Source organism: Oryctolagus cuniculus, chromosome 2, assembly GCF_051225735.1.
Source record: "Oryctolagus cuniculus isolate XC-2025 breed Fujian yellow rabbit chromosome 2, ASM5122573v1, whole genome shotgun sequence".
Taxonomy (NCBI): domain Eukaryota; kingdom Metazoa; phylum Chordata; class Mammalia; order Lagomorpha; family Leporidae; genus Oryctolagus; species Oryctolagus cuniculus.
This window is the reverse complement of record NC_142868.1, coordinates 153,994,023-154,008,883: the sequence shown is the minus strand read 5'-3', so window position 1 is coordinate 154,008,883 and position 14,861 is coordinate 153,994,023. Positions and strand designations below refer to the sequence as shown.

General features: G+C 39.9%; 1 protein-coding gene across 9 annotated transcripts in view; it reads right to left on the bottom strand.

The window, feature by feature from the left end:
* The window catches only part of PSME4 (proteasome activator subunit 4), a 102,705-nt gene that overhangs the window by 2,298 nt on the left and 85,546 nt on the right, over positions 1–14,861 (bottom strand). For 5 of the 9 annotated variants that reach the window (XM_070069121.2, XM_051842888.3, XM_051842887.3 and 2 more), the window contains 9 exons: positions 14,619–14,710; positions 13,289–13,420; positions 12,817–13,025; positions 10,854–10,939; positions 9,453–9,581; positions 7,201–7,356; positions 3,734–3,896; positions 1,204–1,337; positions 58–196 (listed from right to left, as the gene is read on the bottom strand). In XM_070069121.2, the coding sequence (XP_069925222.1) occupies positions 62–196; positions 1,204–1,337; positions 3,734–3,896; positions 7,201–7,356; positions 9,453–9,581; positions 10,854–10,939; positions 12,817–13,025; positions 13,289–13,420; positions 14,619–14,710 (1,236 nt within the window). In that variant the 3' untranslated portion in view covers positions 58–61. Of the gene's footprint in view, positions 1–57; positions 197–1,203; positions 1,338–3,733; positions 3,897–6,073; positions 6,404–7,200; positions 7,357–9,452; positions 9,582–10,853; positions 10,940–12,816; positions 13,026–13,288; positions 13,421–14,618; positions 14,711–14,861 lie in introns of those variants that run through there. The other 4 variants (XM_089327655.1, XM_089327654.1, XM_070069122.2 and 1 more) reach the window with 2 other exon arrangements.

Sequence of the window (14,861 nt, the reverse complement as noted above, 5' to 3'; positions counted from 1 at the left end):
AACCAATGGCATCTGCCTGAGGATGTTGCTTTTTGAAACCCAGGTTTGCTGACTTACCCTTCTACGCATAATAGCATGGTGACACAAGGAGATCAGTGAGAACTAGCAGCTGGTCATCAGTGAACTGCTGTTTGTGTTCTTGCCAGTTGTCATGGTGTGTCCTTCGGAAATTGGATAAGGTCTTTTTTACAGTCATCTGTGGAATAGACAACCCACAGACATTTTAACATCTAAAAACAGGAATTCTATAACGGATACCTTCAGCTAAGTAACAATCCCTCTAGAATTTAAAATTACCCATCACCAAATACTATAAAACCAACAAGTCAATTTTACTTCTGCAAGACAGCAACACTGAAGAATTACTAGCTTTACATTAGGACAAACCACTGGAATTTACATTACATCATTAAACAAGCTGCAACGTACATATACATCCTTTTATAAAGGTGAGACAGACTAAGTCATTGATATTCTGAGCTGTGTAACCCAGGTTCACTACTAAGTAACACCATGGAAGTTCCTATTTTAACATTTGTTTCTAGTAAGACAGTTTCCAGCTATAAAATGTTAGAAATAACAGAAGCATGAAATCGGACAATTCTGACACTGTTAATATGGTATTTCCATTGGACTGGAAAGTAAAATAATTTTTGCTATCAAAAGATCTCAAATATACAGGGAATAAGATCCCTACAGGATTTTAATAATTAGTGGAGATCAGAATTGCTCTTGTTAAAGGCAGGAGCTTCAGCAAAGCAAAAAGTTCAGAGTGTACAGGAATTTACTATAAATGATTTTTTTTTTTTTTTTGACAGAGTGGATAGTGAGAGAGACAGAGAGAAAGGTCCTCCTTTTTTCCGTTGGTTCACCCCATAATGGCCGCTGTGGCTGGCGTGCTGCGACCGGCGTCCCGCGCTGATCTGAAGCCAGGAGCCAGGTGCTTCTCCTGGTCTCCCATGTGGGTGCAGAGCCCAAGGACTCGGGTCATCCTCCACTGCACTCGTGGGCCACAGCAGAGCGCTGGACAGGAAGAGGAGCGACCGGGACAGAATCTGGCGCCCTGACTGGGACTAGAACCCGGTGTGCCGGCGCCGCAGGTGGAGTATTAGCATAGTGAGCCGCGGCACCGGCCTATAAATGATTTCTTATAAGACATCACTGAAACTCTATGTGCAAAAAAACTAAAAAGAAGAATTATACCTCAATAGGCTGAGGGTCATTCAGATGTGCACTGAGATTCATAAGCAGCTGGGGCATCCAGGTGGGAACATTATAAGGACTGGAAAGAACACATGCACCAAGTCCTAACACCCCGGCATGGCGTTTGACCAACTCTGCAAGAAAAAAAAAAGCCGCAAAAAAAACAAAAACAAAAACAAAAAAACACCTAGTAATATATGTGCAAACATTTATAGTATCTATGCATGTGTTACAGTGAAATGTGGTTTTTAATTATGCTAGTTATTTCCAGTGTGTGAATATCTACATTTGAAATCAATCTGCATAATCACATATCAAAAACATGACTTTGAGACTGCACTAAAAATAACTCTATACTTAAGAATTTGTCCAGACATCCTATGTTGCTCAATGACAGCATAATTGTACCTAGGGCAACTAGTATTAGCTAGGACTTGTTAAAATCTAACAGAGTAATGTCTTTTCTAATCAATTTATTTGTATTCAAAAGTGGAAACCCTGACCTTAAAACAATCTCCAATAAGGTAAACATTTCTGTGGATGTGACTACCCCCAACAGAGAATGCATCAGTTCAACAGGTAAACACATCATTTAAGTTCTCAAAACAGAACTGCAATGTGTTTGTATTCTAATGGTTCTCTATTCTTTCTGTAGCAGAATATGTTAAAAGTGCTTTCCAGATTCTGTTTCTTAATACATAGAGTGTCTGTAAGTATATTATATGCATACACATGAAACATGGAGCACAGGGAGTTGGATCTAAGAAAAATTATTAGAGTAACCAATTGTAAATGATGTCACCTGGTACAAATAAGACCTAAAAATAATAAAAACATAGCTCTCAACAGAGAAACTGGAATGTACATTGCTATTCTATTAGACTTTGCTTGATGATTATTTACAGCTCTTGTCTCTTCTGTTCAAGTATAGTGTTTTTTTTCTTCATACTATTTGTTCAACTCTTTTACTTAGTGTAGGGTTAGCTTGATGATCATTAAGTAAACAGAAAATAGGTCTTTGTAAAAGTTAAGAGTGGGCATAGAATGGCAAACGCCCAAAACAGCACTCCTGCCTCAGAATCAACCCTTGGGACATTCGGATCTGACTAAAAGGTCCATGAGAGTCTCACAGGCATGGAAAGCCATGACACGGTGGCAAAAAACAATCTAAATGAAACATCCTGGTGAACAAGACCCCAGCAGAAGGATCAGGCCATCAAGGAGAGAGGCGCCTTTCTCTGAAGGGAGGAAGGAACCTCCACTGTGATACCACCTTGACTAATCAAGTAGAGTTGGTCAACTCAAGGGGCTTCCATAGCCTAGACAGCTCATAGCAAGAGTCTCAGGTGATTGCTGACATCACAAATAAGAGTGTCAATTGTTAAATCAACAACAGGAGTCACTGGGTTCATGCGCCCCATGTAGGATCTCTGTCCTTAATGTGTTTAACTATGAAACTTAAAAACAACACTACTAGTCGAACAATACCCTATACCTGGTTCGGTTGTGTGAGTGCAGCCTGTTGAAATCCCTGCTTAGTATATACTAAGCTGATCCTCAGTATATGAAGGTAATTGAAAATGAAATGTGATGAAGGGTGGGATGGGAGAGGGAGTGGGAGAGGGGAAGGCCACGGGAGGGAGGGAGGTTGGGGGTGGGGGGGGAAGCCACAACAATACAAAAGCTGCATTTTATGTTCTACTTAAAACTATTGGTTGAACTCTGTAATTAATACACAATTACTCTTAGGTGTTTAATTAATGCTATAACTAGTACTCAAATAGTATTTTACACTTTGTGTTTCAGTGTGGGTGCAAAATGTGGAAATCTTTACTTAATATATGCTAAATTCATCTTCTGTATATAAAGATAATTGAAAATCTTGGTGTGAAGGGGAGAGGGGAGCATTGTGGGTGGGAGGGAAGTTATGGGGGGGGGAGCCATTGTAATCCATAAGCTGTACTTTGGAAATTTATGTTCATTAAAAAAAAAAAAAAAAGAGTAGGAATGGGAGAGAGAGGAGGAAGAAGGGTTGGAGGGTTTGTGGAAGGGAGGTTAGGGTGGGAAGTATCACTATGTTCCTAAATATGTGTATATGAAATACATGACATTTAAACAACTTAAATAAAATTAAATAATAAAATTTAAAAGAAAACTAAAAAACACTTTGCTATTAGGTATCTATATGAAGATTCTAATATCAGCACTTAAGAGCTTCATATCCAACTATGTCACACAAATTCAAAAATTTCCTACTTACAACTAACTGTTGGATCTCTTTTTGGGTTAGAGGTACACTTGATTTATTAGAATAATTGTATGCAGGAGTGTACAGGTTCTTTTGTACTACCTATCTATCTCAATTTTAGCTTTCATATTCCAGGTCCTGCCTTTTATATGCAAAACTCTTCCAAAGCAGGAATGTGATCCCTGAACAGACCTGTGTACAAATACTATAAATATCTGGTCAGTAAACCTGGTTAAAACTAATTCCCAAAAGAATATGGGTGTTCTCTACCACCAATGTTACCTGCAGAAGGGATGGTATCTCCTACAGAACCAGGGTCTCGCTTTCTTTTCTTAGGTAGTTTTGTTTTGCAAAGTTGCTCAAAATGAATCTGCATAGGACTGTCCATGGTAAGGAAATTACACTGTAACAGACCACTTAAGGTGGTAGCGGCCATTTCCCGAACCTGCAGAGATAACTTTTATTAGAATTGAGATCTTTATTCTGAGAGAATAATGAAGGACACAGAGTAGTGTGGGAACTGATAATGTGTGCAAATTTTGCATATACTCTTTGGCAGTTTGTTGATAGCAATTTCAGATTCTCAAGGATCTGTGGCCTGAACAGGGATAAAAGCTACATTAGGGGAGCTGGTGTTGTGGCATAGCAGGTAAAGCCCCCCACCTGCAACATCAGCAAACCATGCAGTTGCCAATTCAAGTTCTGGGTGCTTCACTTGTGATCCAGCTCCCTGTTAACGGCATGGGAAAAGCAGGTGAAGATGGCCCAAGTGCTTGGGCCCCTGCACTCGATTTGGGTGCCTGGATGAAACTCCTGGGCTTCAGCCTGGCCCAGACCTGGTGTTTGTAGCCATCTGGGGAGTGAATCAGCAGATGGAAGATCTATCTCTGCTTTTAACTATAAAAGCAGTGCCACAGCCTGACACTAAAATAAAGTTTTCCTAGATTCCACAACTCTTAAAGCCACTGCTGTAGTTGTTTCTGTTGGTAAAAAAATGAAGAATCTCATCCTATTTTTAAAACTGATATACACTGTAGATAACTGAGTTTCAATGGCTACTGTCAGACCACAAACACAATTCACATGAGCACTAAATAATGGTTCATTTCAAACTGGAAATTCCAGTTTGAGAAAGTAAAAAAAAAAAAGACAGTAGTAAGTCATCTTCTTGAATATAAATCTCAAAACTTCCTGCCCAATATTCAAAAAGACATAATAATTTAAAAGAACAAATATTTTACTCTCTATTCCTTCTAAAGGTCATTTGTATGTTTTTCATCACTACTGTGTTTTGGATACATTATTTCCCATAAAATTTACATACTGCGATTTTTAATTTTTATTTTTAAGGAAAAACAACAGCAAATCTTCCATCTACTGGTCCAGTCCCCAGATAACCACCACAGGTGAGGCTGGGTCAAGTCAAAGCTAGGAGCCTGGAGCTCTACCTGGGTGGCAGTAACCCAAGTATTTGAGCCATCATCTGTTGTCTCCCAAGGTGTGTGTTAGCAGAAGTTGGATTGGAAGCAGAGGCAGGACTTGATCCTACGTGCTCCAATATGGGACATGGGTATTCCAGCTGATGGCTTAAGCTGCTACGAAACACTATTCCACCCTGATTTTTTTTTTTTTTTTTGACAGGCAGAGTGGACAGTGAGAGAGAGAGACAGAGAGAGAAAGGTCTTCCTTTGCCGTTGGTTCACCCTCCAATGGCCGCCGCTGCAGCCGGCGCACCGTGCTGATCCGATGGCAGGAGCCAGGATCCAGGTGCTTTTCCTGGTCTCCCATGGGGTGCAGGGCCCAAGCACCTGGGCCATCCTCCACTGCACTCCCTGGCCATAGCAGAGAGCTGGCCTGGAAGAGGGGCAACCGGGACAGAATCCGGCGCCCCGACTGGGACTAGAACCCGGTGTGCCAGCGCCGCAAGGTGGAGGATTAGCCTATTGATCCACGGCGCCGGCCCGCTGATTTGTTCTTATACTTACTTATTGATTAGAATACTTTCAACTTCTTACTACCTATATACTATACAATATTCCTAATTCATAACTTTTGTCATATTGTAGAATATTTTCTTTTGATAGATTACAAGAATTAGGATTACTAATCCAAAGCTATGTACACTTTCACTTTTTTAAAAAAAGGATTGATTAGTTATTTGAAAGGCAGAGGGAGAGAGAGGGAGAGCTGGAGTCGGTCAAAGGCACTCTCATAGGATGCCAGAGTTGCAGGCAGCAGCTTAATACACTACACCACAACACTAGCCCCAAACTTAACTTTTAATTTCATTTTCCATGAACATTTTGAAGCATTAATTTCAGAAGGTAAGAAAAAAGACTCTATTTAGCTTTCCCACCCATAAACATACTATCTTCCACCACTGCTAAAAATTTTCCTTTAAATCGAGAAAGGTTTAAAAAGCAGTTCTCGTTTAGATTACCAAGTATTTTTCCCCAATGCTACCCTGAATAAGATTTAGCTCATCATTACTATTATTTAGTATCACATGTTGCTTTAAAAATATGACGACTTTAATAAATGTCAAAGTTAGAACAGCTATTTTAAACCTACCATATAGAATAAGCTATAAAAATGTTTTAAAAGAAGCTCTGAAAAACCATATTTTTTAAAGATTTATTTATTTATTTGAAAAGCAGAGATACAGAAAGGAGGAGACAGAGAGAACTCTGCTATCCACTGGTTTACTTCCCAAATGCCTGCAAAGGCTAGGGTGGGGCCAGGCCAAAGCCAGGAGCTAAGAGCTTCTTCAAGGTATCTTTTGTGGGTGCCTGGACCCAAGTACTTGGACCATCTTCTGTTGCTTTCCTAGGTGCATTAGCAGGGAGCTGGATCAGAAGTGGAGCAGCTGGGAGTTGAGCCAGTGTCCATATGGGATGGTGGCACTGCAGGCAGAAGCTTAACCTTCTATGCCACAGAGTAGACCTCTGAAAACTACAAATTTTAATGTAAGTATTATTAATAATTAAAGTTAGAACAGTTATTTTTGAAATTTCCACTTTTCCATTTCTATTACTTCAGCTTTAAAAACTATAAAAGAAATCAAATTCAGCTTGTCAGTACTCTAGGGACTAGACTACACTCACTCTCAGAACACAAGAAAACTGGATAGGTTTATCAAGGAAGTGGAGAAATTTTCATTCCCAGTTTCCTATGGATAAAATCTATTCTCAGTGCTCTCAATGCAAAGAGAAGACATAACAAGAACATGTGCAATGTTTATACTACGGGAAATCATGATTAGTATATCAAAACTACTAAGTGTTAGTTAAAACTAAACAGTTACTTTTAGTAATTTATCTTATATAATACATCTTGAGGCTGGCATTGTGGCATAGTAGGTAGAACTGCTGCCAGCTATGCTATCATCCCAAATGGGAACTGGTTCTGTCCTGGCTGCTCTGCTTCTGATCCAGCTGCCTGCTAATGGCCTGGGAAAAGCAGTAGAGGATGGCTCAAGTGTATGGGTCCTTGCCACCCATGTGGGAGACCAGAATGAAGATTCTGGCTTCTGGCTTCAGCCTGGCCCAATGCTGGCCATTGCGGACATATGAGAAGTGAACCAGTGGATGGAAGATCACTTTCTCTCTCTCTCTCACTCTAACTCTGAATTTCAAAATACATAAATCTTAAAATATATCTTATCTGTGTGCGAATAATTCCTCAAAGTGGTGAACATGAGGGTTTCTTTAAAATAACTGATTTTTTATTTGCTGTAACCTAAACTTTACCTCTAGTTGTTCATCCTCCAAAAGACTTATAATCAGCCACCTGATGTCTTTAACTGCATCTTCATTGTTTAGGAAAATAAAGAGGTTATAAAATACCATGGTCTGGAGGTAGGTCAGTACTGTGTATCTTGCATGCCACGAACTGCTCCTTGCTGTCTGTGAATGAGAAATAAGTACACTGAAAATGAACAAGAACATAAAATGGCAGATAGTAACACCACACACAAATAAGGTCATCATTTAATTCTATTTTCATAGTATGTTTAATTAGGGCAAGTTAGTCTTACATTTCCTTCTAAAATGTTGAATGAGCTGTTTCAGGTACTTATTCAGAATGAATAAATGTGGTTGAGAGTAGGAAAAGAAACACTTCAATAAAAATGAATAGAAGAGAAACTACTCGTGGTTAAAGGCTCTTCAATCCTCGAAAGGTTATATATTTTACTTTTTGGTAGCCTCAGGTAGGGTGTTAAAAGCAAACAAGACTAAAAATTACTAAATCCATTATAAAAAAGCAAGTTATTTTAGATTGTTAAATAATTTTCAATGGCAGTCAAACTTAAAAGCTATGGGAATAAGTCCACTTTTATATGAGTATTACATGTGTATGACCTGGATAAAGCTACATTTACAATACACTAATAATGTAGTTAGAAAATACAGAATCACTGTATGTCTCTTTAGCACAGACCAGGAAACAGAAGTGAATAAAACACAGGAGACATGGTAAAACAGAACTGCCATCCCCTTTCTTCATAAGCACTTTGTATAGAAGATGCTTAAGTAGCTCTTTGTTCATATATGCAATTTTTGGCTTGTATGACTTGTGCAAGTCCATAGAAGTTGGTGGCCGAGCTAGGTATAGAATCTAGGTCTGCTTCTTTGGATAATAAATACATCTCTCTGTCGCTCCCCCTCTTCGTGGAGGAACGACACCAAGCCCTGCCTAGGCTTCACATCCGAGTCACGGCACCATTATGTCGCTCCCCCTCTTCGTGGAGGAACGACACAGGACCCTGCGCTGTTCTTTCGTCTGCTCGGCCCTCCCCGGGTTTGCTGCTGGTTCTTCCCGGGTTGGCTACTGTCCCTTCCACCTCCGTGGAAGGGCAGTTCCCCCTGGCCACATTCCCCACTTCCGCAGGGGAGCGGCACACCGCTGGCCGGCTCTCTCGGGGGCTGCACAGGTGTTCCCCTTAGATGTTCCCCATAGATGTTCCTGGTGCATGCCGTCTCTCTCCTCCTTTATAGTCCTCCTCTGCCAATCCTAACTCGGCTGCCCACACGCCGAGTACGCTGCTCTCCTCCAATCAGGAGCAGGTCCTGCTGTTTATTGGTTGAACTGGAGGCAGCTGGGTAGAAGCTGTTTTCTCCTCTCCCAGCGCCATATTGTGGGAGAGCAGGTGCATAGAATAAGTCTTAATTCGAGTAACAGTCTAGTCCGGGTTGCTCCCCACATCTCTCTGGGACTGGTGCTGTGGCACAGCAGGTTAACACCCTGGCCTGAAGCGCCGGCATCCCATATGGGCACCGGTTCGAGACCCGGCTGCTCCACTTCCAATCCAGCTCTCTGCTATGGCCTGGGAAAGCAGAAGATGGCCCAGGTCCTTGGGCCCCTGCACCCACGTGGGAGACCCAGAAGCAGCTCCTGGCGGCCGGCACCGCAGCTCAATAGGCTAATCCTCTGCCTGTGGCACCGGCACCCAGGGTTCTAGTCCCGGTTGGGGCGCTGGATTCTGCCCTGGTCACTCCTCTTCCTGTCCAACTATCTGCTGTGGCCCGGAAGTGCAGTGGAAGATGGCCCAAGTCCTTGGGCCCTGCACCCCATGGGAGACCAGGAGAAGCACCTGGCTCCTGGCTTTGGATTGGCGCAGTACGCCGGCCGCAGCAGCCATTGGGGGGTGAAACAAAGGCAAAGGAAGACCTTTCTCTCTGTCCACTCTGCCTGTCAAAAAAAAAAAAAAAAAAGAAAAGAAGCTCCTAGCTTCGGATTGGTGTAGCTCTGGCCATTGCGGCCACCTGGGGAGTGAATCATCGGATGGAAGACCTCTCTCTCTCTCTCTGTAAATGACTTTTAAATAAATAAATAAATCTTAATATAAAAAATACATCTCTCTTATACTGAAAGAAAATTGAAAACAAAAGCAAAAACAAAAAAATAGGTGAAAGAGGTATTATGTGTATTACAGTTGACATTATGAAATTCTTTGGGTTCTTAACCAAAACATGTAAATATTATAGTTATACATTCTTACTTGTTTTAGCACCTGAAGTACCAAAGGCACTTGATGAGGGTAAAGCAACCCCTGAGACATTAGTGATAAACATAACTTTGCATCTCTCTTCAGCTCGTCATAGCTATTGTCATTTTCTACTGGAGCAATCTATAACAATTAAAAGAGAAAAGACAAATTGAAAAATAACTGCCAGTAAGTACAAAGACATCTCACATGAAATAAATCACATTTTCACTTTTAACAACTTCTATGAAAAATTTCAAACACACACACAACTAGAGAATGGCGTAATGAACCCATCCCCTCCCCTACAACTTCAATAATGACAAATTCATGGACAACCTTTTTGCTTCATTTTCTGCTCCTGACTCCTTTTCCCTCAACTAAATTATCTGAAGCAAATCCAGCACACACTTGAACCATAAATATTTTATTATGCTATCTTGATAAGTTTTTTTTTCAACCACACCAAACAATGGTAACAGTTTGAGCAGGTAGATGTGTTTTGCGGGGAGTGATCCAGTGGATGGAAAAACTGTTTCTAGCTGTCATCACTGTGCCTTTCAAATAAATTTAAAAATCAGTTTTCAAAAACAGAAAAACAAATCATCAGCAGCTACACCACAGATGTTACTAATGACGTATCTATAATCTTAGCTGGATACACTACTAATACTGAAGTTGAAGATCTGCTTTAGACAATCATTGATAAATGGAGTTCATGGCATCATAGCACAGCTGTTTTACAGATCAGATGTACAGAATGTAAACATACAAAAGAGTTTAAAAGAAACTTACTCAACTAAGAGGAGCACATTAATAGGGGTAGTTCAAGAGAAAATCAGAAATTGTTTGGAACAAATTTGAGATGCTTATAAAATTGATGAGGGAAAATGTTTATAATGTGATGTTGCTTGTAGGTGAAGATGAGTGGGCATTTGGAGTTCAGTGTGATGGTACAAACTTGGGTGTCATTAACACAACAGATGATATTTAAAACTGAGACAAATAAAATCATCAGGGGAGTGGATATAGATGGAAAAAAAGTTTCAAGGATTAAACCAATGTTCATAGATTAGGGAGTTGAGCACATAGAAAGCTACAGAAAGCTAATGTTTGTAGTTTTATTTGTTTCTCCAGATACTGTTTCCTGAAAGTTATCTTTAATAGGATCATGTCAAATTCTCTGTGCTTCCCTTTTATTGTACCTAATCAATACATTATACACTTTTCCAGGTGAGTAGGAATCCGTACTCTTCTTTAATTGGCTGCTAGGATTAAGTATCTAATTTAGTTTCTAGTCATAGATGTTCGCTTTAATTTCAGCTGTCCATTATGTAGATAATGAGAGGCAGGTAGAATAGTGGTTAACAGCATGAATTCTGGGGCTGGCATTGTGGCATAATGGGTTATCCTTACCTTAAAAAACAAAGGTAGAAGCTGAAGTTGCTCTGTGACAGCTGTAGAGAATGATCGTCCAGCACTTGCCATCAGCCATTTCAATACTATTCAGAAGCAAATATGTAGAATCAGTTTTTGCTATCTAATTAGAGACCAAAGCAGAGTAGCACTGTAACCCTTTTGTCAGACAGCAACTCTAGTATCTCATCAATGTTCTAACAGATAACCTATGCTACTTCATAAATCAGACACTGATTCATCACTAGTATGACAGGACTCATGATAGAGTGTCAGCCAAGCCAGGGTACTAAAGACACTCCTGAAGAATAAATCTGTAAATTACTAACAGCCCACCAAGTACCTATACCAAATGAACTAGCCTTCAATAACTCTAAGGCAGTTAAAATACTGGCCAAGGGGTTCATACTTAGAATTCTTGAAAAATTTTTAAATATAAAAACAACACATTATCCCCAGTTGCCAAAAAAATTCTGAAAAAGTTGGAGGATTTATACTCCCAGATTTAGAAACTTACTACACAGTTCGAGAAATCAACAGTGTGGTTACTAGCATTAGGGAGGCATAAGCCTAATGGCACAGAAGAGAGAAGCCAGAAACAAACTCTTATAATGTGACCAATTAATCTCTGACAAGAATGCCAAGTCTATTCAATGGAGAAAGGATAGTCTTTCCAACAGATGGTGTTGGGAAAACTGCTCCTATGCAAAAAATCAAATCGGACCCCCTACTTTACACTTATATACAAACCATTTACTCAGTGCATTAAAAAAAAACTAAGAAAAGATTATAAAAATCTTTTACTTTGGGATTTGGCAATGATTTTCAAGATATAAAGGGACAGTTATCAAGAGAGTAAAAAATTAATCCACAGAGAAAATATTTGGAAATCATGTATCTGCCGAGGAACTGATAGCCAAAACAAAGAGCTGCAACTCAACAACAAAACAACCTATTTCAAAAATGGGATAAGGACTTAAGAACACATTTCTCCAAAAAAGACTCAAGTCAAAAAGCACAAGAAAGGGGCCAGCACTGAGGCACAGCGGACTAAGCCTTAGCCTGTGGCTCTGGCATCCTATATGGGTACCAGTTCAGGTCCTGGCTGCTCCTCTTCTGATCCAGCTCTCAGCTAATGTGCCTGGGAAAGCAACAGAAGACGGCCCAATGCTTGGGCCCCTACACTCATGTGGGATACCCAGAAAAAGCTCCTGGCTCCTGACTTTGGATTGGCCCAGCTACAGCTGTTGCAGCCATTTGGGGAGAGAACCAGCAGATGGAAGACCTCTCACTCTCTCTGCCTCTGCCTCTCTGTAACTCTGCCTTTCAAATAAATATTAAAAAAAAGAAATACCATATGGTATACCAAGTTCCACTTTTAGTTAAATATCCCCCAAAATTTAAAGTACAGACTCTAACACTTACACATCAATGCTCATAGGAGCATTATTCACAAAAGCCAAAACATAGAAAACCAAAATGTCCATCAACAGATAAATGTACAAAGAAAATGCAGTAGGAATGAGTTTCTGACTCATGCAAAAACATGGATCCACCTTGAAAATATTATGCAAAGTAAAATAAGCCAGGCACAAAAGGAAGAACACTGTACAAGTTGACTGACATGTGCTTCCTAGAACAGGAAAATTCTTTTAGAGGAAGTGGAATCGTGGTTGTTAGGGACTATGAGAGAAGAGGGGAGAATGCTAAGTTATTGTTTACCGGGGACAGAGTTTCAGTTCTGTAAGAGAATTCCGGAAACGGATAGTGGTGATGCACAACAGAGTGAATGTTACTTACTGTCATCTAACTGTACATTTAAGACTGGTTAAAACAGCAAATTTTATATTACACGAATTTTAACTAAAAGCAAAAAAATTAAATTAAGAAGTATGGGAAATAAACACACAGGAGAATCAAAATAAATGTTTTAAGTAAATTTCTGCTGATTTTAGCCACTCACTGGTTTTTAAGAGTTTAATGCCCTGAGTTCGTTCATCTTCTTCACCAATTCCATTTTCTTCCAGGACATGATTCTGAATTTCTTCATCCACATCCATGAGAGGTTTCAATTTGTCAAGAATTCGAGCAGTAAACTCAGGGACACAAGGGGATGTTGTTGGCGCAGTATTTGGCAAAGACACATCTATCATGAATATGTAGGTCAGCACACTGTATAATAAAATACATAATAGTAAGAAGAACTTCAACATAATCAGTAAAATTGAGGCTCAAATGTTACGACTCAAGGAAAGTACATCTTCCCAAGACAATTCTTGGTTAAAGTTTAGAGGATCCTGTTTCTCATAACACAATAGTAAACAAAATTTAAGGCATAAGACACTACAAGCTCACAATCAACATGTATTGTTAGACATTAAAATTCCATACAAGGACTGAAGAGATCTGCCATCCACAGAGAAAACAGTACTTACCTCCCTATTCTTTCCCTGACATTTTTGTAAACCTGGGTGAGTTTGGGTTCCAAGTACTTCAGTAGTCTGTGCAATAGCTCAGGTACTCTCCATTCCTGCTGGGCAAGGCCACCTTGTAGGACATAAAGTCGACTAAAATTCAAGCACAGGAATGATATGTTAAGAGCCCATTTCTGCCTTTACATATTGGCAACAAATAATGTCTGTATCTCACTTAAAACTGGTCTATTTTCTCTTCTAATGAATATCTACAAATCAAAATAGCATCTTTATGAAAATTTCATTTTTTTCTGCATGTGTATTTTATCTCTACTACTATAGAATCACAAGACACACTGACTTAAGACTAATTGAGGGGCCGGAATTCTGGCATAGTGGGTAAAGTTGCTGCCTGCAACACTGGCATCTCAAATGAGCACTGGTTTGTGTCCCAGCTGTTGCATTTCCAATTCAACTCCCTGCTAATAATGGCTTGGGAAAGCACCAGAAGATGGCCCAAGTTTTTGGGCCCCTGCCACCCACATAGGAGACCTAGATGAAGGTCCTAGCTCACAGCTTCAGGCTGATCCAGCACTGGCCATTGTGACCAGCTGGGGAGTGAACCAACGGATAGATTCCTCTGTCTCTCCCTCTCTCTCTCTAACTCTTTCAAATAAATAAATAGTTCTTAAAAACAAAATAATACTAATTGAGTTAATCTTTAAGCATCAGGATTCAAGTTTTCTAGCTAATTTACGAAGTACCTAGTCTTCTTCATAACAGAATTTTCCAGAATTCTTTCTATCCACTAACTTTCTCCAGCTTCATATCTCTTCACCAACCCATTTTTCTTAAAATGATTTTTTTAACCCTATTTTGTTGAACTGGATCACACTATCTTCCAAAAGTATTAACTTCATCTAGCCTTTAGAAATATAGACAACTCATTTCCATTCATACATCAATTTAACACAAAACCTTAACATTATGTTAAGCTCATAGGTTTTCTTTCTCCTTACTTTTTTTCTAAAAGAAGGTTTTTATTTATTTGAAAGGTAGAGCTAGAGAGAGAGGGAGAGGGAGAGATCTTCCATCTGCTGGATCACTCCTCAAATGGCCACAACAGACAAGGCTGGGCCAGAGTGAAGCTGGGAGCCAGGAACTTGCTTCCAGTCTCGCATATGGATGCAGGGGCCCAAGTACCTGGACCATGCTCTGCTGCTATCTTAGGTACATTAGCAGGGAGCTGGATCAGAAGTAGAGCAGAGCCCATACGGAATGCCGGTGTTGCAGGTGATAGCTTTACCCACTATACTATAGTGCTGGCCCCACAGGTTTTCTTTTTATTTACCATGCATCTACAAAGGATCCTCCTTCACCGCTCAATGGTGATTCCAAGAGCAACTCAAAAAGCCAGTGAAGCTTCCGGGGATCTCTGCTTTCCTGTGTTGAAAATATAAAATAACACATGAGTAGAGAACCAACAAATCTGTACACAAAAAACATCCAGTTGTGGATATATCAAAAATACATATAGAAACAAAGGAAGAAAATCAAGCTAACAGGTGAGTCACATCCAAATGTAATTACCATA